Genomic DNA, 25689 nt, shown 5'->3' on the forward strand with positions numbered 1-25689 from the left:
TCCAACTCGTGATTCATTGATGTTTTCTCTGGCAACCCAAAAGCGGTTTAGGACGAAAGCAACTAAAAAAATAAATAAAATTAGTAGAAACTAGATCAATTTATTACAGCTACCCTAATATCATTCCTAATTAGAGACCCTAAAAGGTTTCATGGACAACTTTATTGCATGTTGTAAGGCCCCCAAATTCAGGATTCCATTTCCAAATTAAAAGATCCGTAACTACCAGCATGCTTCCCGAAAACAACTTCCGAAGTACATTTTCTGGAGGTTACATACTTTTATAGAATATCAATAAGAGTCCATAATTCACTAGTTATTAGTAAATATTAAACGATGGGACAGGTCTCCCCTAATACATAACGAGAGTGAGTGCAGATGTCAAATACAATATATATATATATATATATATATATATATATGTAACATTGTATCCAAAAACCCATAACGTTTAAAAGCATTCATGTACTAGTGCTAATGTTTCATTTCGTTGTTTCAAATTTCCCACAATTTCTTATTGAGTAGTCTGGTAAAACAATACCTGTCCAATGGATGATCCCGGGAACATATCCAAAAAATCACTGTAAGAATTTCTCATTCGTCCAATATGCAACAAGAGCTACAAGTGATGCAAAGATTACATCGCAACGAAAAAAGAATATTGATACAATCTTGCTACCCTAAAGACTCATTTAATTAGAGAAAAGATAAAAGGATGTTGAAGACACGACAACCTTTAATGGAAGAAATAGATGAAAATCCTGAAAATTCAAGATATGTCAGGCATGAAGAAATTGATCAATAGAAATGGCCAGCATGCATGAGATTATAACCGATCAATGATTTTGTAAAAGTTGCAAAGGTCATGATTTGGGCAAATCTGATGGATCTGGATCTAGCTTTGGTACAACAGCTGCCGATAATTCTATATGCGAAACTCGAACAGCACCTATAAGCCGCTCTGGTAACTCTTCCGCGGAATTCGCCTGCGCCACCATTTACACAAAATCCATTTCATTGGTCGAAAAAGCAAACAATAATGTGATATTACTTTCATATTTAGTGTGCACCAGCGACCCTAGTGAAGGAAATTCAAGTCATACCTGCCGGTGCCAATAACAGAAATTTCCACTAATCATGATGCTGGTGATTTCAAAGTAAACAAGAATCGGAAATACCAAATTTTAGTTTTGTCGAGTACTCGGTACTCAATTTTTTTAAATTGGGCATGAAAACCTTCCTCGTTTCCAAAACAAAGATATTCCTATCCAATTGATTATGCAAATTACGTTTCAAAAGACTAATTATTTTGTTAAATGTCTAGCATGTAAGCATGATATGTGGCTCTTCCTATATAATCAAAGAACTATTATATATTAGTGGACCATTCTGGATGTTGTGTTGATATTGAATTAATCTTCTAATTCGAAGTATACTATATTTAAAGATACAATTGAGACAATGTATGAAAAGCAAGGAGCACGTTCTACAAGATCAAGAGCATAAAATGAGATGACAGTCATATTATACACCCAGTTGACTTCTAACGTAACTTGTAAGTATACTATTTAGATCCAAGAAATCAGATAGATTTTTTTAACTACTACTTCGTTGCACAAAAAAAAAAAAACTATGTTGGTTTATAGGTAATCACATAACAAAATTGAAACTCAAATGGGTTGTTCTTAGGGTTCAGGTTCTTCTGACACAACTCAATTATGATTTGTCTAAATGCGATTCGCTAACAGCCCTGCCTTAGACATCTCTATATTCTTCAAACGTAGATAGGATACAAGGATAGGCACTTGCAACCTTTTTGTGCCACGGGAAACAATTTAAATGCTAATCAAACCACAATCTGACCCCCTTACACAGCTACTAATACTACGACCATAATCGTCCTCCATTTCAATCTTAATTTCAACGACCAAACAATATGTTATTACATTAATTTGTTTCAGCAAAATACTTTTAATAATTTTTGGGGGATATTAAAGGCAGAAATACCTGTATACAAATAAAAATCTTGATAGAGAAAGAGTAAACTTTCATATGGTGATCCACTTTTGGAACTGAACAACATTATTGACCACACACACACACACAAAACTTCAACTAAGCAGAAAGAAAAAGCACTCTCATTAAATAGGATACCTGTACTAGAAAAGCCATGTCAACAACTAATGATGTCATTACGCCAACCACAAGTCCCAAAACTCCATTTGCAACAGTTGATGAACCAATATCAACATCAATCTGCACAAATGTAAGCCACACCATAATGGTTGTATCCTGTCTGCTAAGCCTAGAAAATTAACAGAATGAAGTGTGCTTATATTTATATACATACTCACACATGCACGCACAGACATATGAGAGAGAGAGAGAGAGAGAGGCTAACTGATGCTTACTTCTACGTAGTTATTGCCACGAACATAGTTGCAATCAACAGCCTTCCCTAATAAACATGGGGTGCTTCCAACACTTTGACGCACAATCCATGAGCCCTAGAAGTGGGGAATTATTCATGAGCAAGGGAAAGGTAAGTAAACTGAAAATACCAAGCAAAAGTCATTTCAAGGTAAACATTACTATGTCATCCTTTAGGCTTCCAACACCATGCCTAGTTCTGTAGCTTATTGCAAAACCAGAGAACCAATTTAAGTTACAGAGAGAGAGGTAAGAGGGACATCACACTTAAGATCAAACAGCATAGCTATTTGTAACAATGCAAGGACATGGAAGACACAATTCAGTAGGTCAACATGAATAAGTGGTGTGTTTATAGTGACATGACAAGTTACTGTAATAGTCCTGTACATAACACTCAGAAATGCAAATTATGATGCCACACACCAACATGAGTGCCAGCAATTATATACTGACATATTGCAACTTAGAATGTAACAAATTATGATGCCACACACCAAGATGAGTGCCAGCAATTATATACTGACGTTTTGCAACTTAGAATGTTATCAAAACCAATAGAGACAAAAAATCAATCGACCATATTCCAACAAGCATGATTTTACACAAGCAACAGTGCAAGAACATCAAGACAACTTTCAAACTGTCATATTTACAAATACAGAAGCTTGGGACGCATGAACATTTCAGGTTGCCTGGAGAGAGAAAGAGAGAGAGAGAGAGAGAACCTTCGGCACAGAAGGGATAAGCTTCAGTCTGCTGTTTCGGAACTCATCATCCCCATCAACAAAACGTTGCAGAAGAGAACCAGGTATTAATTTCTTTGTCACATAATAGAATACCATGCTGTAGTGTGTTGATCCAGGTACCTTTAAGGAGACAAAATTTATGCCGACAATGAATATAAAGATATTCAACAGAAAAGTTGAATTTGGCTACCCAACTTACTTGTACATTTATCACCAAAGAGAATAGTCCTTTCTCAGAGGCAACCTACAAAGAGAGTAAAAAGACATCAAAAACTAAAACACATGAAAATCAATGCCTAAGAGACTAGGGGAAAAATATGAAAACCATTATTAATTTCTTAATCAATGACATGATTCAATTCTTTGTTTTTAATGAACTTGGCCAGTTTAGAGGTTTTTGGCAACTCGGAGGCCTTGACAACATTAGCAGCACTTCAGTTGCATTCAGGGCCACAGACAGTTAGCTCTTATATAGAAAACAATCACTATACTAAATTCTTAGTGTCTTAGGAAGGTCCTATAAAGAAGACTCAGATGACCAGGCCACCAGTACAGTCCCCACCCATGTTATCTTTTATGTTTGTCATAATAATGGTTTGCTTTGATAAAGAAACTTCACAAGCCCTGCCTAGTACAACTGTTATACATACAAGCTAAACAACTAAAGCTTTTCTGAAAGACATACAGATGTACCCATAAATTAAAAGCCTTGCTTTTGAACATGAATGTCTGGGAACTTTGACTGATACAAGCATCAAAACTGTAGTTAATTCAAACAGGAAACTCAAGCAAGAGTATTTTCATAATTTGAATTTATTAATCTCTGAAGACATATTGGACCTAGAAAACATATTTCCTTTCCCCAAATTCCTAAAAATGGATTTGATACTCGACTCTTCATCAGCACTTGAAAGTTCCTGTAATCATGAACTTCAGATGTGGCGAATACCGTAGAATGTGCCTCTTCATGTTGCATAACCATTTTGATAGGACAATTGCAAACTTTATTCCGCTTCCCAAAAACATTCTTCAAAGACGATGTTTACAAAATTGGAAGGGTACCACATTCTCAGAGAGTTAAAAAAGTTAAAGCTGATTTTAAAGCACCTTTCAGAGTTGCTTCTGTGACTAGCTTTTATAGCTCAAAATGAGTCCACAGCAAATAAAAAACCAGAAAATAACTTTCAGCTTGGAAAACCTAAAATCAGATGATCTTGGGCAACGGAGAACACAGCCAGCATATATCAGATAACCAAAATTCATCTCGAATTTCCAGCAGCATGGCCATGAATCAATTGCACCAGTTTTATGAAAGAAAGCTCCTTGCAAGTTCTCAGTTCTAAATTCCTTCATGCACTTGTAAGACTTCAGGAATAATATACTGAATATTTTTTAGCTTTAAAGGGTTCAGAATATGATCATGGTTCAGAGGACTGTTAAATTAGGTTAACAAGCCACATTCTTAGCATAGGCATTGAAATGATTCCACTGACCATCTGTAGCATCAGTATAAAGCTCAACTACACCTTGCACCCAGGATAGCGAGAATTGCCAAGCAAATTGAAAAGCTAGAAGCCTCTGAGAACCTAGGCTGACCAGTTTCATAAAACTCTCAGGATTGCACAAGATAAAAGGATACTCTTTGTTGCTGATTGCACAAGATAAAACTAGGATACTGTTTGTTGCTAACACAAGATTCCTACTAACAAGATAAAACAAATTCATGTCATACACTTAACTTCTGTGACAGTTGTTCCTCTTGATGATGCAATAACAAAGCATTAATGCAGAGTCCAAAAGGACAAAAAATAGTCAGTATGACCATGGCATTGATTCAAAAAGATGATGCAAATGAGATCACATGTAAATCTAGTGATTAGCATGATTGTGGTGTATTGTAGCCGACTCTGAGTGATTAATAATGAAGACAGAGGGGAACAAGAAAAGCAGACTACAAGCGGCAATTGTAGGAACAAGCAGGTAGCTCAAATATGTACCAGATAAAACCCGTACCAATAAGCAATGAGAAAATACAGTTCTCACAAGCATAAGCTTGTAAAAATTGTATAACTTCCAAATAATAGGCAAAGAGTTGACCCAAGAGATGAAGTTCGATTAAATGCATCCTATATGTATCAGACAGCCAATATAGGTGTAAGCTATTTGCTTCACATTCATGAATATTACTAATGACATAACTAATTAAGGAAAGAAAATTCAAACAAAGATGCAGAATATTTTACAGAAATCTTACTTGTGCTGCGCATCCAGGCCGCCTCGCTACATGGTCCATTCGCTTTGAATCTTTGAACCAATCAACAGCAACAAGGTCCATAAGATGTTTTCCAGCTGGAATCTTTAAATATGTCCAAGATGGATTTTAGTGCAACCCATGACAGATTTTAATGATAACAATTTACAAAAAGCAACAAATTACAAACCTTTGACTTATCATAGCAAAAAGTCCTACTACGAACTCTGAAATTGTTTCCATCAGATATATTCCAGCAGTGACGAGCTTTTTCATGGTCATCACGCCGGAGGTTACCCGAGAAAATGGACAAATCAATACTGTCTGCTGGTTCTTCTTCAGAAGCTTCAAATCATTAAAAGAAAATTTAGTGTCTGTTAACCATTTTTTGGAAAGTTGAAGGATCTAAAAGACAGAGTAATACAATAAAAACTTAAAATCAGTTACCAGATTTCTTCGCTTCACTGTCAAGACTGGGTGGCAACACCTGCAAATTGTCCATACATGACTTAGAGAAAGATAAAAGAAAAACAAAACAGATATATCTAGTGTTAAAAAAAATAAATTTATACCTCTTGATCAGGCACCTGAAAATCTTCATCCTCATCAGAATAGTCATCCATCATTGACACATTCTTATTCGAAGAAGTTATTTGATCTAAAGACATACTTCGTTTATGTACAGAAGAACCATAGAGCTTTTCGCTCTTCTTTGAGGAAACAGAAGCTGATGTCATGTTAACCATGACTGGGATCCTTGGTGCAGCTGCCCTTTCATCACTTTGCGAAAAATATTCACGCAGTCCTGGAGTAAACAGGAAACTACCCAATATAAGAGACAAGATACAATCCAACTACTTAAAACTCCAGCACAGAAGGCTGACCAAGAAATAATCAGATAACACAGTGTATCATGCATAAGTAGCTACACACCCTTCAAATTGGGCACTTTCATGTACACACACCATTTCACTCGAAATGATGAAAATATGACATCAAGATGAAAAGACAAGGAAAAAAATGACAAGCAAGAAGAATGACCACATAAAGAGTTAGCTGAGCTACTTCACTAACTTTACATGTAATCAGTATACAAACAGGTATAATAAAGAAGTAGAAACTTAAGATTGTGAAGGTACTTCAATTTATGCAATTAACACAAGAAATGTCCAGATAGAAACCATTATAAGAATCCAGAATAGCTGTGAACTCAAAAGTATGACTAGAAATGTATATCCACACAACACAAATTGTTTATCACCAGAACTGCAATTTCAAGTATAGATGAACATGCAACTAAAGTTGTATCCAACTTTTCTATACAAGTTTCAGAGTGGCTGAGCATGAAAAGAAACAGAAAAGCACAAGTCTGGTGTACTAAAGCTCAACGAAATTAGAAACACTGAACACAGTGACTAGAGACATCAACAGAGCCCTAATGACACTTCCAAATAAGCGGGACCCTTCCACAGGAGCTTACCAGCAACACTATTTAACATTTGAAGCAGACAATGCTGCTGAAAAGATGAAATGTAATTCACTCCCCAGCCTTTCAGATCAATTTGCATAAGATGCTGCACCTGTGTTCTGGGCCTTCCATGATGAGGTTTCATAGGGGAGATGTTAAACCCTCCACCTGCGTAGATAAGGAACATTGAAGACTTTTCATGATACATATTAAATAGATTAATCGCTTAAGTTATTCAGTACCATATAGCCCTCAACAGATTATGTTATTTCATGCCATATAAAACCAAAGCAGGAGATAAAATTTACTCTCTATATGAGCTCGAACAAATCCTGGCTGCGGGCCACAATTCTCGTGCTGCCTTGATTGAAATAATACAACTGCACAGAACCGAAAAGGTGGTTGGTTTGGGAAAGGAAAATTAGAACCCCCCCCCCCCCCAACAAAACAAAAAAGCATCCTGTAAACTGTTACCATAGCTCCCATCATCATTTCGACGCCAATAGCGCACATAACAAAGGTCACGAGGCCATACTAACCTGCAGTTGAAATCCAGCGGTGAAATTAATGTCAAGAATTTCTTGTCTAATCATGTAAGTGTAGCAAAAAAGAAAAATTGAAGGGACACAAAAGAATAATTAGTTCACAGTCCTTCACCAAATATAATGAATTCCGTGCCCCTATAATGATGTTCTATATGCTATTCAGCTTTTATCCTGAATAAAATTTTCAATTGTCAACACTGTTCCATTTCCAAAATGAACATTTCTGATAAGGACTTACTATCTTCATTTTATGAAGTATCAACTCCACATATTTTATTATTAGAAAAGAACCTTGATTTAGATTAAATTTTTCGTGATTAATATTGTTCCATGTCCAAAATGGACATTTCCCATAATGAAAAAATATCAATATTTTATGAAATGTTGATTATACATAATTTATCTACATTTTACAGATATTTCTTTTGTAACACATGTCATGTCTTACTACTACAAATTCTCATTCCCAACAACAAGAATGTTCTTAAATCCAAGTTCACCCCCTGATTTAACTTGTTCAAATGTGATCAAATCTAGCTCTTTTCCTGTTTTATTCGAAATACCATCTCTACTTTACATATAGTTTTCTTCTGGTAAGAGTTACAGAAGCTTAATTTTGCAAATTTTGCCATCATTACTTAAGGTATGTAAACCCCCCCCCCCCCAAAAAAAAAAAATACCACTGATGCTGCAAAAACTTGCCAATATCAGTAGCAATTGGGTTATAATCCTAAAAGAACTGATGAATTGCATATATGGACGACCTAGTCGAAGGACTTTCTTAGCCAGAAACTCAGAAGGGGAGGAAAGATCATTTTGGAAAAAACAAGGGGCATGCTTATGACAATTACAACCCTTATAAAACTAACTTGAATCAAAGACACCATAATAAGACAACAGACAGCAGTGGGTTACAGTTTTATGTCCAACATTACAGTTAAATTTCCATCATTATTACCTCTCATGTATATTTTCTTTTGTTATTTACAATGAGTCAACCTTCAGGCTCGATGGGACAAAATGCTAGAATTTCCAGTTTTTTGACAAACTCACTATCGCAGTATACAAACCAGCATATCAAGCTCAACTCAGAATTTGCAGTTTCCAGTTCTGAAAAATACATTTTAAAGGCCAGAAATGACAAAAAAGAGGGGGGCCAGGAGTAAAGTCCAAGGGGTTGAGGATAAAGTTTTTAGAAAGTGAGATAGCAGGAGGAAAAAGAACATCCTTTTTGGCACGACTATAAGCATGCTTAGGTTTGTGCACACGCCAAAGTGCCTCGTACAAAGATCAGGTTATAAAATAAGCCTAAATCCACAATGCAACATAAAAGCCAACCTTTGCATGCAAAAACAGCTCAAATTTAAAACTATTAATTAGCTCTGCAATTAAGCACCAATTTCAAACTTTGACATCAAGTTAGACCCAATTTAATTGAAATAAAACAATACTCAAGACGATGTTAGAGGAGCAAGTTCATATCTGGAACAATATATTACATAGATAACCAGTCTAACTGAAGCCTGTGATACAGTATTGCTGTATGTCCATCTACCTCCTCTACTAAGCTACCATACTGGAAAGTACAATCCCACCTGCAAAAATCATCAAGACATGACAAAGCATTATCAATAAATTGAAACACCACAATGCCTCATTATCATATGATTAAGCATTAACGCCAAATCAGTACCAAAATGCCATGTACAGAGTCCACAAATATGTAGCTGGATATCAGGTAAAAAATGGGTCTTCCATAAACTGGTCAATCATCGGCCTCAAACTTTATGCAATTTCAAGTAAATCATGCTTCCCATCCACACATCAAACACTTTCCCATAAGGAAAAAAGAAGAAACAGAATATTAGTTTCAACAATATCAAACCTCATTCCCATTTACCTTGGCGTAGGGGTGTAAGCGAACCGAGCTACTTGCGAGTAGCAAGGTGTTCAACTCAATAAAAGATTGAGCTCAAGCTCAAGTTTGAGGCGCTTGACTAAGAAGTTGGGTTGAGCTCGAGCTCCAAATTGATAAGCTCGAGTGCTCGCAAGCCTTATCGAGATTTTATGAATATGCATTTAATTTTTATAACATTTGTGAAATTACTTGTAAACCCTTCGTAATATACCCTAGGTATACCTCCAAACATCCCATTCTCTTCTCTCTCACTTTGTTTCCAGCTGCCCACTACTCCCAAATCCTCTCAGTCATCTCTCTCTCCGCCTCTGCATCCTCTCCCTTGCCCCCATCCCTCTGTCTTTTTCTTCTTAATCACTCTCTCCCCAATTTTTTGGTCGTTGGTGGTATACATATTTTATTTGGTTCATAATCAAAGTCCAACGTAGAAAGTGACAACCTGCATGATTGTTAATTTTAATAACCTCAGTTCTAGCAGATTGATGGGTACTACCATATTTCTTTAATCAGCATTTTCGTTTTTGAAAATTGTATGAGATCATAGTTTTGGTTTACAAAGGGCCTTGAACTCATCTTTCTCTCATCCATCTGATGATTTGGAGCTTTGCAACGGGGACCAAGCTGTGGGGATATTTTAATTTTCCACTAATCTTAAAAGGTAATGTAAAGTGTTTTAGATTTTGTTTTGAAATTTGATTAGAAAATATATCCATCCTATCAGGTGTTGAATCTTTTGTTTTTTCTGGCTTTGAAATTTGTCTTTTTTTTTTTAACTTCAGAATTTTATATTTTTCTGGACTTAAAACATGATATTTGGATGCTCAACTCAAGCTTGAGGTCGAGCTCAAGTAAGTGTCAAGTCAAGCTCGAGCTAGCAAAGCTATCAGGAGTCAAGTTTGAGCTAAAGCATGGTGAAACTCAAGCTCAACTCGATTACCCTCTACCTGGGTGCATAAAACATTCTTTCATCCCTAACAAAATTTGTTCGCCAGGTCACAATCTATTTCTATCTTTAGTAATCATGTCACCCATATGGTTTATAGCGTTCTCTAATCTCATCAAACATGCGCTGACATTAATGTTAAACAGTTGATAAATAAACAGAGATATATCCCATCGCTATATCTTTCAATTCTCTTTCCAAGGCTTCCCTTTCTTTAGTTTCACAGGTATCTTAATTTTCTCCAGACAATAGGTTCGACAAATACTTCAAATCTATCCTCATCCTTTTACTGCTACAATACCTGTCAGTCTGTAGTTAACTTGTAATGTTTAGAGACTAGTGGAGCGTATTCCTAATAATAGGAAAAATATGGTGGCTCTACAGTACAGAATCATATGGTTGCCAATTTATAACATTCAACACTGGGAGGGACATCTAAATGCAATAATTCCAAATCATGGAGGCACCATGATCCATCGGCAGGAGCTTAAAAAGTACATACATGGGCATCGAGAAGATGAAAAGCAAGCCACATACATACACGTGCAAGGACTCCACTGCTATACATGGAATATGATCAACAACAGAAAACAAACCAAGTCCAAGTGATGCAGAACTATAACAGCATATCCTTCTAAATAAATAACTTGGTAGCTGTGGGAGAGGCAATAAGGTTAAATCTACATTAGCCACTAAAAGAACCATGCCAAATTGCAAGAAAAAGTACCGGAATAGTGCTTAATGCAGGTCCACAAGAAATAGCACTTACTCAAAACGCGTTGCATCCATGCTCATTACAAGCTCAAATATTTCTTCACATGTAGCTTCCACAACTCCAACAGCCTTCATTGCTCTACTACAGCTCTTTGGCTACAGAAACAGGGCTTTTGAGTTGAGGATTTTTCCTCAAACATTCAAGTTTCAACACATAAGACAAATCTTTTTAGCAGTATGCAAAAACGTACAAGAAAATCTACTTCAATAAGCTCCTCAAAGATGCGAAGTCCTGCAGTCATCCACATAATGAAGAGGTTATGCACCTCATCAAATTTCAACTTCTTTCACATCCTAAGCTAAGCTTCAAATAAAACTAGTATTGCTCCACTTACATAAAGAAAAAACAATTCAAGCCTAGCAAACTAACCCACCATTTTGGCATTGGAGCAGGCGCCAGTGCTTTCTAGAAAATGCCTGATTGTTCGTGCTTTGATTTGCCAAGTCTGTATCTAATTCCTTTGTCCAATCAAATACAGATTCAGGAGGACCTGCCCATCAAAAGGAAAGTGAAAATTCAGTTACATAAGAAAAGAAATGAAGCCATTACAAAAATGGAAATCAAGGAAAAAAAACCATTTCCCATGGTTGTTCTCCGCATTAAACTATGACGGCTATCATCTTCATCCTCGGCAGCACTGAACCTGAATTGATTAGAAATTAGTATGTACAAAAACAACCTTAAATTGAAAGTTCAGAATAAATTAAGGACCTGACTACACTGAACAGAAGCATAACCAGCATTTGAACAAGAATAACACCACCGATGAATAGTTTTAAAATACAGAAGATACGTATTGCACTACTGCTACTAGTAAAGTTACTTTATGTCTCCACTTAACCTCCTCACCACCTTGTTTGCTCTTATTCTGTAAAGCCACATTCTAAGGGGAGGATGTAACCCAAATCAACTAAAAATTCTGCGAAACTTCTGGATTTTTTAGGCTCATTAGCCATCGCTTGCAGAATTGGAAGAATGTATTTGCGTTAAATGTTTTAAAAAGCTAAAAGCTGTTTCCAAGAGCACCTTAAGGTTGCTTCTCAGAATCTTTTTTTTTTTTTTGTCAGCATAAGATAAGCAAAAAGCAAAAGCCCAAATTAGTTGAGGACACCTCAGAGAAGCGTTTTTCCCAAAAATGTTCTGCTCAGTTTAAACCATTAAAATATGCCTGAAGAACAGAATCAACGAAGGTAGAAATATCAAAGTTGAGCAATGATAAAAATTGCATCATTCCTCAAAACTAAAGTTTCACCACTACTAACACAGCATTTCACAAAGTGGGTACAAATAAAGTGAATGTAATACTTACTGACTTTCATGATCAGATGATGAGGATTTCCTCCCATTATCCATTCCAGATTTGTATTCAAAAGACTGGTACTTATTACCATTAACAGCTTGTGACTCTTGATGCTGCAATTTATCAGTTCATAATCAGTTCTATGTACATCCAAGCAAAAAGCACAACATAGTATATGGTATATGCCATTATGTAAAATAAATCATCGCCCTCAAAGATTTCAACAAATAGACAAACAATAAATAACCACCAAGTTTTAGACATCAAATACTAGGCACTTTTCAAAATGTGGTCATGCATTTTGTATCTGTAACACCACAGAAATCCAATAGTAGGAATTTATGGAAGGAAAAGTTAACAGATAAGAAATCAACCTGATCGATAACAGATTCAATCTTTTCTTTCCAAATAAGAGCTTCCTGAATGTTGAAAGCTGCCATCTGGAAGAATACACATGGTTAACATGAATCAGCATATAGGTAAGAGTGGTGATGCTGAAAAGGCGAGAAGCACCAAAAGCTGGCGCTTAAATCATTATAGTGCTGCAATTAAGAAGATAGTAAAAAAAGAAAGCTAAAACTATGCCCTAAAACAAAAAGTGTCAAAGGCATATTATTTTTTGATGTTTGCGGACACAGTATAATCCAAGAGTCTCCACTGCCTTCATCTTCCCACTGGATTCCCAAGTCCCGCCTACAATCATCTCTTCAAAAATCCTCTCAAGCAGGAAATGTTGCAGTGGACATCTCAGACTTATTATACTTTAATACAAAATCAGCTGAGGGTTTGGGGTTTTCATCCTTTGAAGATTTAGACCTCTTTTCCATGCCCAATTTCCAATGTCAGATAACAAAATGCTAAATCTCTTGCGGAGACAGTACTATCAGGAGTGAATGAAATTCACCTGGGCAATTCCAAACTGAAACTCTCTCCCCATAAATACCTTATGATACAGGGCCATGTCCCTGAAATTGTCTTTGTTTATTAAAATCGTTGTTTGATGAAACTCACTATCAAAAGAAACATCTTTTATGTGCCATTCACTGATCAGATAATACTTTTCCATAATTCAAAAATGTTCATCTCCTGTTTCTACAATCAAAACTAGGACAACTTTCTTCATCAAACAAGAAAGACTCCTCAGACTATATGGATAAACAAAATTACAACCCCCTCCCACCCTAAAGGTTACAGCAACTCAAACCTCATCCAACCATTCAATTCAATCTGTTCGTCATCTCTTCATCATTCTAATTAATAAAATAAATCCATCTCCAAGTGCTTCAAGAAGTGCTCAGGTTACACAATTCAGCAAATACCTTGTCAGCCGCATTTCTAAACTCTCCAGAAAGAGCTCAATCACATTCTAAGCTATGCAGATCAGTTTCTATATGTCTTCACTTTACTGTGATAAGCAAAAAGACGGATAGAGGTGATGGATTCCTTCCTTTGAGGGAAGTTTCTACTGCTCTTGCAGAGACATATTCTGTTACATTGCTGAAACTCTTCTGCATATAAATAGCAAATCTATAGCCTGCACTTGGGCCATTCTTTTATAGTTGCACTCTCTTTCACTTCTGAAATCAATTTCCATTCTTTGACAATAGTCACAATACCCCAGCCTTTACCCTCCTTTTCTAGTAGGCAAATGACTGTCCACCATGACAAACATTACTTTTAGAGCTTCTAAAAGGTTCACTCAGAAAAATCCAGGAAGCAAATCAAAGATACCACATAATCTGTCTTCAATAAAATTTCAGCTATTACTGAAGTTACAAAACAAATACCCCATTTTTAACTTTTCAGCTTTTAGATTAGAATCTTTGCCAGTATACTTGGTCTCACACTCCTGACTCAAGCTCTTCTCCTCAACATTACCATTAGCCTGTTCCACTGCAGGCTTTCCATATGAAAACATTCTATATCTGCCTATATCCATGTTTAATGACCTTGGTCTTTAGAAGCATGTGAATAATAATTATAAGCCTTTTAAGTCTTGCACTCTCCGTTCAGAAAAAGACTAAATTCTGATGTGTAAAACCAAACTCAACAGCATTTATCAACCTAAATTAGGTGAACCAAACACTTAAACCAATACGTCAAAGTATATGATTGAAAAGTCTGATTTGTAACAGATCCCCCAAGTAGCTGACATGAGACAATTATGCTAATGTACCACAGTATCACAGTATCCACCTGCAAGCCCAAGCATCTTTTCTAGGAATCATCATAATCGGTCACAGCTCATGCCTAGCCTGTTGATAGAAGATTCCAGAGGAAGTTCGAACAGGTTTCATAAACAACTAGTATAAGACTTGGTTCTCAATAATTTTCACTCTAAGATTAACCTAACCATATGAACCGAAACCCTAAAATATTCCAACCACCAACTCGCAATCCTTGAGCCAAACTTGCCAGAATTACATAACAAAGCTGTTCTAAATGGTTCAAACAGTAACCAGATAGCCAATATAAGATAAATCATGGTGTTTCACAGTGCAGTAGAATCCTACCTCAATCACCACTACTGCCATTACTTCCACATTTGCAGCAATCAAGTACATTCTGTGAAATCATAAGCCAAAGATCTTTGCCAACACCAAACATCTATATACTTCCATCCCGGTACAAGTATATATGAATTATCATCCTTTGCGTCAATAAAAATTTTAGAGGAATACCCCAAAAAAAACATTTACATTTTTCATCACACTTATACTGTTAAAGTTTCATGATATCTGCCTTACCCCAAGATTAATGCAAGCATTAACTGGTTTGAACAGCATTTTCAACTTCCTTTCCATCAATCTTGCCTCCTATTTCTTAAAAACTTACTTTGCTACACTATCGCATAATCTTCCCCGTATCTCATTAGTTCATCTTCTGAATTCTAGGTTCACCAATGAGTTCAAGCATCAACAGAATTTTTATTCCATCAGCTTTCATGTTAATATGGCATTTTGAGTAATTTAATAAAGAATGAGTAACACATATAACAACTAAAAATAAAACTCACCGTCAGTCTATGGTACTTCTCTTTCTTGTTGTAGACAGACAACACATAAACCATCTGCAAAGACAAAGAAGGCCATAAGATATACAACCATCAAAAGAAAACATGAAGTGATGTTTTATGCCCAGAAGGTATACTCTTAACATAAAATTATGTTCTAATTGCTTCTAGCACCGAGCTAAATTGCTCAGTTTGGACAGCATACACATTCTATTATTTGGCCACTTTTTACATGCCAGCTTTGATCAGTGTACATGTATGATATAATCTTCCTCCTTTTGATAGACAAGGGAGAAGGAATGGAGGGATCAAGCTTAGATTGCATGGAAATATAGAACAACAGAAGCTTCAACATTGAAGTAAACATAGGCAGTCAAACATCAATGAACATGCCAAATCAATTGAACAGCAAAATATCATGGATTAATCCAAAAGCTAAGAAGGGACAGTTCTAAAAATTCAATCCTTCAAGTTTCAACGTTACATAAAGAGCCCACAGTTGGAAGCTCTAAGTGCAGGGAAATTGCATGCTATGTATCCTAGTCCATTGACCAAGGAGAAAATTCTTTGTGCAATGACTTTCCAGATTTTATCTAATTAGGCTTGAATATTGGTGGATTTCTGGTGGTGGTCTTCATATTACGGACCAACATATGGGCCTCCAGACATATCAATAATGGATACAACCATTCCAAGTACTCTATTGACACTGAAATTGGAACACATTTTGATTCAACTTGTCTTTTCTGATTAATTGCAACAAGACATGGTCAGAATCTGCAGAAAAATTAAGACACGTATGTCAAGTATCACAACTAATAAACCAAGGTAGTCCAAGATTTCCAACCCATGGGACCAAGATTAATACATACTGCACCATGCTTCATTAATAATTCTGATCCAAATTCAATAAAGTTGAGCGACCTATCCAATTTTACCAAGAATTAGTGTAAACTACATGAATCTCTTTCAACTCAAATTATGGCTTGGGTAACATCTTTTAAATTACACTTTTTTTGCATGTTATCTGTAACCTTCCTCCTATTCTTTTCTCTTTCTCTACCTCTAATTTCAAATTATGGCTTAGGTAGCGTTATGCTCAATACAAAAAGACAGCATACTCTGTCTGCATGGAAAGGATACATAATCCAGTAATAGGAAACCTTAAACTAACCTATAACCAAATCATTCCTGATAACTAGAGCATCTAAAAATTATTTGCTGAAAGCTCAAACCATTAAATCAATAGTTCTCTTCTATCATCTTCTTAAAGCTACCTTTATGATCATATAGAATGAGTAATTTTTATCTTTTTCTTTTTTTGCATGATCTGTTCCAGGCACAGTGCTAGGACTCTGACTATTGGTCTGAATATCCACACATACAAGATATAGAAAATAAGAAAATAAAAATAAATAAACAGCTCACAGTCCACCTTTGAGGCACAGTGCTTAGTTAAGAAAATTGTCTTTGCATCTTTCAGACCTCATTAAAAATAAAATATTGCAGGATTCAATCACTACAAAATAGTTGCAACAGCCAATTGTGATGCAGGGATGCTATGATATAACTTGGACACATGGATGCAAACTTGCTTATTCTATACTCTATTTTTCAAACAAAGCTACTACTGGAAATTAACAAACAAAACAGAAGAAAATATGTGCAACTCACATGTCCATGGTGAGTCTTCAAGCCCCGATCTTCCACCCTACAATTTCCATCTATAAGGAGAGTCTTGAGTGGAACCTATTCATAACAAAACTCAAGTATCAACTTTTTCACTTGCAGCATTTCATAAGCAGTGATCAAAATTTTCAAACAGCAAACTGAAGAGCCTTCAGCCTACATCATCTAGTAAAGCACAGGAAACAAGCAGTTTACACATTTACAAAACAAATCAATTTAAAAATGTTCAACAATTCAAATTAACTAGCTCTAAAAAAATCAAGCATTCAAAAATTAATGTATAGCATTGTTAATTACAAATTAGAAAATGCAAATATGCAGTTCAGAGCTTTTACCACATTGTCCTGTGGTTTCTTCTTGTAATAGGCAAGCAACCGATGCTCGAGGACAAAATACCGCATATGAATAAAGGATCTTCCTATCTTCCTCCTCCCATACCGCACCATCCAACCCTCGTACACCACCTTTGACATCCCTACTCAACCTCACAATTCGTATGTTCCCCCTCTCTTGTTCTTTTCTGTTTCCTTCGTTTATCAATTGAATCAGCTAATTTTATGCTCAGCTCCCACTCACCAAAATTTGCAAAACAACCAAAAGAAGAAAGAAAACACACACACACACACACACCGAGAGAACTGCGGGAAGCTACAGTAGAGGAATCTTCACTTCCGCTAACTCTCAACCAAATTTATGTGACTCGATCAATCATCATTATATTTCATCTAGTCCAAGATTCATAAATATAAACTGATCTTCTCAAAATTCCAAAAAGAAAAAACGACTCTCTTCAATGCAAAAACTAAAGAATTAACTGCTGGAAAATGTAAACAACTCTTCCAGAACTCTCCGGTGAGATGATCGCCGATCAATTTGACGATCGTTTCGAACAATTAAGATCTGCATTCAACAAAATTTGAAATTCTCAAACAATTCAATTAACCAAAAAAATGCACAAAAGAAATTTAAAAAAAAAAAAAGCAAGAGAACTAGTTTATACTTTAAACCACTGCGTGTAAATTTTTCTCCATTATACATTAGCAATAAAGAGAGAGAGAGAGGCAATTTGCATGTTAAAGTACGCGTGCGAATACAATAAAATAAATCACAGTAAAATAGAATTGAATAAAGAAAATGAATTTTATAGTGTATAGTATTGAATGCAAATTTGGAGTTCGTAGAGAAGCGAAGGAAGGGAGGAGCCGACCCGTCCCGTGATCTGCCGTCACCGGCGAGGAGCAGAGAAGAGAAGAATTTGGCCGGCGACTTCAAAAGTGCTGCTCATGAGAGAGAGAAGAGAGAGAGGGAGAGATACCGTGGGATTATCAAAGAAATTGACTATGAGAGTTTTAAAATACAGGGGAGTTATCCAGTACAAACAGTTTTGTGCACCGATCCAATAAAGGGGCTACCGATTGAGTGCCAGCACGTAGCAGAAAAGCGATCGTAGATCTTGAATATTCTTCTCTTTTTAATCCATCGGACTTTTACTTTTGCCTTTTGTCCAGAAAAATCCATTCCACCAGCCTTTCAGGAAAGGAGAAAGTAAATATATATATATATATATATATATATATATCAATTAGAAAGATAAATGCATTTTTCCGATTTAGATTTATGATGATAATGAAATGAGACTTAAAGCAACAGCTTTTGAGTTTGTGAGATAGAGAGCACTTATGTACTGTGCTCCCATCCCATGTGGTTTAGTATTAAAGCACATAATGCCATAAATGTACTTAAATACTTCCATGTGGTCTAGAGATAAGTGCAATATAGATTTAAAAAAAATGTCAGTAAAAAAAAAACGTGTTTTGGGAGTCACACCTATTGTCTTGTGTTGAGCAAGATTTTCAAGATCGGGATCGTGCGTAAGATTATTTCATTTTTTTTGTTTGCAGGATCAGATCATAAGTTGCCATAAAAAAATTGTCATATTTATGATTTTTAAGTTTGCAATTCATATATGGTAACAAATAATGTAATTCATGCGCAATCAATACAATGATATTGTTAACTAAGGTTAAAATTGTGTTATATAAAGTATTTGGTACAGTTTGAAAATTATATAAAAATTCGGGACTACGTCTAAAATATTTAAGATCTATTTTAATTAAACTAAACAACTTCTTCTTTCTGGTTCTAAATCCAAATAGGACGGGACAATTTACTTCGAAAAGTTGACTTTATATGTGTATAAATCATCTATCTAGTTATTAATAAAATAGTTAAACACCATACATTTAGTTAACTATGATTCATTGATCTATTATTACGTCATTGTTTATACAACAGGATAATTAAATATTATATGTATACAACAAAATAATTCAAATATATTTTAATTGACTAAAAGATGGGTATACAATAAGCAAATAATTAAAGAAAATTTTGAGAATAGAAATTTATGCTAAAAATACATGTATTTGAGTTACAAATTTAAGCCTACCACTTAGACATAGCAAAAGTAATTAATTCATTTCTAAATATTAATTTATCACAATAAACACACCAAACACTAGCCCTAAGTGATAACCCATATCAAAAATCATCTCTCCACTCTAGTGAAACATATGACTCAAATTTAATGATTCATAGAATTTTGTAGGTTTGGAATTGGAGTGAGTTATTTCCATGGATTTAAAAGCATTTGAATCTAGTTTGCAACAAATAGCACTCAATTCAAGTTTTTTACACAAAGATATGGTAAAACTATTAAAATTATTACCTAATGTTTTAAAAATAGTAAGATTGTATCAGAATCGTAAAATCCTACAATTCAAACGATCCTATCAATCTTGTTCAAGGCAAAATTTCGATCCTACTTGTAATAACAAGGAGAATTCTAAGAGTCCTCCTTTGACTACTGGACCAACCCAATGATTAAGTCGAAACTAACTTAGATCATAGTTAGTGAAATATAAGACGGGTACCCAAAAAATATTATACGTGCACTTATTATGCTTTCTTTTTAAAGTATGGGTCAAAAGTTCAGCGCAAAGATGTGAATTCGCCCAAATTACGATTTTATATTCATACACTAATAAAATGAATGTGTTTGAAATTTACGCAACTAAAAATACAAATAAAATTTCTATAATTTTCAAGCATAATAATAGATGAATACCAACTTTAACTCTATCCCTTGTTTATGAGACATTAATCAATTAAATTCTGATCACCTTATGAATTTTATATGCATAAACCTATAGGGCTTGTGATATGCATTAGAAATTTTACAATTTTTTTAAAAATTGAAGTACAATTCTTAAAAATGATTAGTCAAAAGTTTGAGTAGGTTTTAGAGCAATTCTGAAATGTACAAAAATGTTTAGTTTAAATGTAATGGATCTACGATTAGTTGAAAAGTATAAGAATCTTTTGTTTCATTCCCTGCTTAGTTGTATTCTATGTATGGAATCATACATTCCATATAACCAAATTAATCCCTTGTTTTTTTATGGGATAAAATAACATGGGAGACAGGTCACTAAAACGTAGGACAACAAAGTTTGGACTAATTTACCTCTCCTAAAGATATTGGACTGTATTGTCCAATGGGTTTTAAATGGGGACTCACAAATAAAGCTCCAGGCTAAATTGGAAGAATGATTCAAAAAAAGAAAGGACAATAAATCTGGAAATGTGAATTTGAATGGCATGTGGACTAATGAATGCCTATTAAATCCATTTGCAGAGGTTCCATATTAAAACTTGACATGTGAATTAAACAGCATTTAAAAGAAATGTGCAATTCTAGATTAGGAACAATGTCAAATCCACATAAATAAATATGTTATGGTGGTGTTGTGAGGTCAGATAAATATCAATTTCCTTTATGAAATATTTTTTAAATCATAAAAATCTGATATTAACAATCATTTACCTCTGATACATTGGCCTAATCTAGTAGTAAAACAAATGTAGCCATCATTATTAAACTGAAAAATACATTGAGTGTATTCTGGATTGAGAATTATTTGGAGAAAATTTTTCTATTACATCAAGTCTGTCAATTATTTTTTTTTAATTTTTCAATAACTTTTCTTATCTTATGGATATTATATCATAAAAAATGTTACAGTATTTTTAAAAAAAAAAATCCCAAATAATCCTCAATCTAGACAGACTCAATGACTTGAATATCAAAAGTGTTATGAGTGGAATTTCATATACAAGATCATATCCTAAACCCTAATTGCCAAAAAAAAAAAAGGTACATATCAACTTCAAAAAGATTTATGAAAAAGTATAAGGAACAATTTTAGCATTTTTCTATAATTGAAAAACCTTTGGATCCATTTGGATTAGCTATTTTTTAGGGTGTTTTTGAAAAATTTTACTGTAGCAGAGTTTTGATAGTATATTTTAGAAAATATTTTGAAATATTTAAGAGTAAAAAAGTTTTAGAATATATTTTAGAATATTTTTTAAATATTAAACAAAATTTAGACTATTTTTCAGAGTATTTTTAAAAAATTTTAATAATATTTTAAAAATTATTTTTTGAAAAATTCGATGCTCCATTGGGCAGCCAGCTGGTAAGCCAAGCCACAGTAAAAGGAAGTTACTAAGGCGGTAATGGACAGAAAGGAGATTCTAGATGACGCAGTAAAAAGTTGCCACGTCATTATAGAGACAATCCCGGGAATTTAGGACCCCGTGGCAGGCGAATAAAAGAATAGCTGGAATTTGGAATATTGCCGGCTACTTTCATAAGGGAAAAAGTCTTATGGTGGCTTTGACGCATTATTCGGTTATTTCATATTTGACGTCAAATGGGATTTGCAAGCAATAGTGTGAAACTCTTTCAAACAAAAAGACCTTTTCAAAGAGTCGTCTCTTTTGACGATTTAAGGTGCATATTTTAATAATCTCACAAGTCAAAAACATGAAGTTTATAATTCGATTTTATGGGAAATTAAGGCAATGTATTTGACATTTTTGCAGTCAAAAAAAAAATTGTTCTTATTCTTTTTTGGTATGAAATTTCTTTCATCACTTTTCAAAGACAAGGAAGGAATAAAATAACGCGGTGTTGGACAGAAAGATCGGGGGGTGCGGGGATCTAGTCTCATGTGGGACTAGGGAGGGTGCTTGCTTTACGTGCCAGCTTTTATTCTTCAAAGTGTATCATATTTTTGTCAAAGGAATTTAACTTATTTTGATAGAAGATTCCAAGGAAATGATTGAAATTGGTCCTAAATAATTTGTTGCTCCGTCTGGATTAGTTGTTTTTGATAATTTTTTTTAAAAAATTTTATTGTAGCAGTGTATATGAAAAATTTTTACCATAAATTTTTTTTTGAATTATTTGATATATTGTATGGATGAGATATTTTTTGAGTTATTGTGTATTACTATAGCATTGTATTTGAAAAACTTATTTTTAAAAAAATGGCCAACCCAAATGGAGCCTGTAGCTTTTCTTTGATGGATCTACTCTCAATTATCAAAATCGTAATTAGCTGTGAAATAGGTCAATTGTTTTTTAGTAATTATATGGCGATTATATTTGGATTGGAACCAGATACACATCTTTCGATTATTTTTTTGTATTAAATAAGTCACGTCTAAAAAAAAGTTCTACAGTTTTATATTTCTATAAAAGCTCTCAAAATATATCAAATATTTCTTGTATTTCTAAGTAGTATATATCCTATTTATTATTTCAATTTATCTAGCTTAATTAATTACGTAATATTAGGAGTTTGTCTAGCGAGTGTCTAACTCATTAAGAGACGTCTCATGTTTGAATGTTTCTAAAAATTAATTTCATATACAAAAAGCATTTTATATGATAATTTTAATGCAAATTAAGTGCACTAAGGCAAGTAACACGTCCAATGGATATCCATTACAAAATCTCAATCTTTTTCCTGTTCTTTTTTCTTAGTGTTTTTTAATGGTGGCACTTGAATCTATGTAGTGACGAATATTTGTCAACTACCATTTATCAAAAGAAAAGTTTATAATAAAATATAACAACATGGCAATCATGACGATTTTTCTTCCCCTTTAATTGCACATTAAGGCAACAATTAAACGTCACAACAATTTGCAAGTTGAAGAGAGCATACTACGAGCGAAGTGGACCGCATAACTATTCGTACTTCATTGTGATAGTGATATCTCATGCAATGAACTGGTCCTCGGAATGATTTATTTATTTATGAGACTTGAATTTTGAAATTAAGGCTAGGGAAAATCAAGGACAATGACCCCCTTAGGGCCCTAAGCCTCCCAAAGTTGGATTTTCGAATCCAGGTGACTTCTTGTTTTCGTGTATCTAACTTTCTAACAGTACTAGTGAAAGTGAAACGTCAATGGGTGGGTGCTTGCTAGAATTAGTTTTGTCCCCGGAAGAGAGGAAAAATAAGAGGCGGTTATGAAATGGTGCATTTTTTTCTTTATTTTTATCACTTAATTTGCTTTCATTTTATATATAAAAATTTCATTAGTGAATTTTTAGAAATCGTCCAACACGATTTGATTTATATCATTGTCTTAATAATAGGCTAAACATACACTAGAAATTACATATCCGCAATTTAACAGATATAGATCTGAAAAATTGTCAATAAATCTAAAAAATACGAAAAAAAGGGTGTTGATAATTTAGGGCTTGTTTAGAAAGGGATTTTTCACCAAAAAAAATCTCTACATTTTTCGTGAACACATTTTTCAATTACTTTTTTACTCCATATATATATCAACTCCAAAAAATTGCAATCACTCGAATGTTATATCGTTTTCCATTTTCTGGTGATAGTGGAGTTTGACTCCACCAAGAGGCATATTGGTTTGGCAGTTGATGTTGACTCCATGATTTAGGAGACATGCTAGGCACATTAGAAAAAGGAAGCACACCAACCATTGGGTTTGGGTCCAGTGGCCACGGAGAGCTCTTTTGAAACTCTTCCACGTACTAGGTTGGGGTTCACTATTTATCTTGTACTCTAACGTCATAGAAAATATTCTTTAAAAAAATAAAACCAAATTCTTGATCTTCATTACAACCGTATAAATTGAGAGTCTTTTGATGCAAATAAATTATTGTCGGCATTGATTTTTCGGCCAACAAACAAAAAAAAAAAAAAGAAGCAAATTTACTCTGGTTGTAGGTGCATGTGGTCTCCTAAAGAGATGAGTTGGGCAAAATGGTCAGCAAGTTTTGCAGCAAACATAGAAGCAACAGTGCAGCAAATATCTGGTAGGACTCATGCTATCTTGGGACTTCTGGTACATCAAATTCATTGTGGAAACAGACTTAAAAGTGGGAATTCATCTTGTAGAGAGCTGCAAATTGGAAAGCCCTTCCAACTATAGGTGGAACCAAAAAATTTCCTTTGAGGGGACAAACTCTAATTCAACTAAAATTTAGATATATAACTTGAATATTTATAATTTTTTACGAGGACAAAAGTTTAAATTTACATAAATTTTTTTTAAAAATTCCAACTTTTCAAGCCGAGTCGAGTTTTGGTCTAATCGAGCCGAGCCTCCAGTTAATTTTATGAAGCTCGACGAGCTCAAAATGTCAAGTTCGAGCTTAAAAATAAAAAAAAATTATATAATTATTTTATTTTTTAAAAAAAATTATTTTTATTTTTAAAAAGAATAAAAGAATAATTTTTTTAACAAATAATAAAATATTAGAGATATATATGTAATTTTACTATTAAAATAATAAATATATATATATATATATAACCGAGCTCGCGAGCAGAGTTTAATATTTTTGAACTCGAACTCGATATTAATTGAACTCGAGTCAAGCTTGTATCCGATCACGAGTGGCTCGATTCGTGAACAGCCTAGTGCAAATCACCTAGCAAAGATAAATTTACGCCTTGCATAATTGGTTGTAAGTTGTAATTAAAGGGCCTTAACCTTTAGACAAATATTGGACTCACATTTTATCAAATGCTCTTAATGCACACAAAACAATCCTTAAAAAGGGATAGAAAATACCATTCAAAATCAAATCATTTATCTCGATTAGAACAATCTACATTGGAAGTATTTGGTGTAGTGCAAAAAAAAAGATCACAGAATAGAAAGCTCCAAAACAAAAAATCGAATTCTTTATCTTGATTAAGACAGTCTAGATTGAGAGTATGACCAATTATACTTTGTCTTCTACCTAATTAATTATGAGCTATGTCGGGACCTCGATTTAATGAATACTTATTATGAGGTAATCCCTAACCAAACTTTCTCAGAGAAAGATCATTAATCCAAAGTTCCCAACCATTCAAGACCTTTCAAGTTTGGGAAAAAAGAAGAGTTTAAATGCGTCTTCATCCAGTCACAATATGGTTGTTTGAGCTAGTCAGCTTTCAATGCAAATCTTTGCTGCATTTTTAACGCTTAAATTCTTTACATAGTACGACCTTATAGAAATTAAACAATTTATAAAGTTATGGCTTTTTTTTTTGGGTAGTTTGCTTTGTCAGTTACTCGAATTAATGGATAGTAAAATAAGTAGTTGAATTCAACAACAGAAGGGAGGAGTCAATAAACGAGCTAGACCACCATATTAATTAATTGTTATTCAAACTTGAACCAACCAAGTTCCCTTAAAAATTAAAATATATATATGACG

General features: G+C 34.2%; 1 protein-coding gene across 1 annotated transcript; it reads right to left on the reverse strand.

Moving 5' to 3' along the window:
- Positions 1–490: 490 nt before the first annotated feature.
- On the reverse strand, positions 491–18433 carry LOC113779947 (protein ENHANCED DISEASE RESISTANCE 2). The gene is made up of 23 exons (XM_027325745.1): positions 18289–18433; positions 17417–17981; positions 17067–17141; positions 15396–15449; positions 12754–12819; positions 12389–12492; positions 11655–11722; positions 11453–11569; positions 11270–11310; positions 11074–11174; positions 8943–9038; positions 7373–7437; positions 7207–7278; positions 6911–7066; positions 6003–6235; positions 5878–5917; positions 5621–5775; positions 5434–5535; positions 3379–3423; positions 3159–3299; positions 2412–2507; positions 2155–2256; positions 491–986 (listed from the first exon to the last, which is right to left on the reverse strand). Exons 2-23 carry the CDS (start codon positions 17552–17554, stop codon positions 864–866), a joined length of 2190 nt encoding a protein of 729 aa, XP_027181546.1. The 5' UTR covers positions 17555–17981; positions 18289–18433; the 3' UTR covers positions 491–863.
- Between the last annotated feature and the right edge of the window lie 7256 nt (positions 18434–25689).

Source organism: Coffea eugenioides, chromosome 8 (genome assembly GCF_003713205.1).
Source record: "Coffea eugenioides isolate CCC68of chromosome 8, Ceug_1.0, whole genome shotgun sequence".
Lineage (NCBI taxonomy): Eukaryota > Viridiplantae > Streptophyta > Magnoliopsida > Gentianales > Rubiaceae > Coffea > Coffea eugenioides.

Coding starts and splice junctions, on each gene's coding strand:
- LOC113779947 (XM_027325745.1), bottom strand. CDS start 17,554: ATGTCAAAGGTGGTGTACGAGGGTTGGATGGTGCGGTATGGGAGGAGG. Junction 11,311..11,452: donor CCTGCTCCAATGCCAAAATG/GTGGGTTAGTTT, acceptor GGATGACTGCAG/GACTTCGCATCTTTGAGGAG. Junction 3,424..5,433: donor GGCCTGGATGCGCAGCACAA/GTAAGATTTCTG, acceptor CTCTCTTTGTAG/GTTGCCTCTGAGAAAGGACT.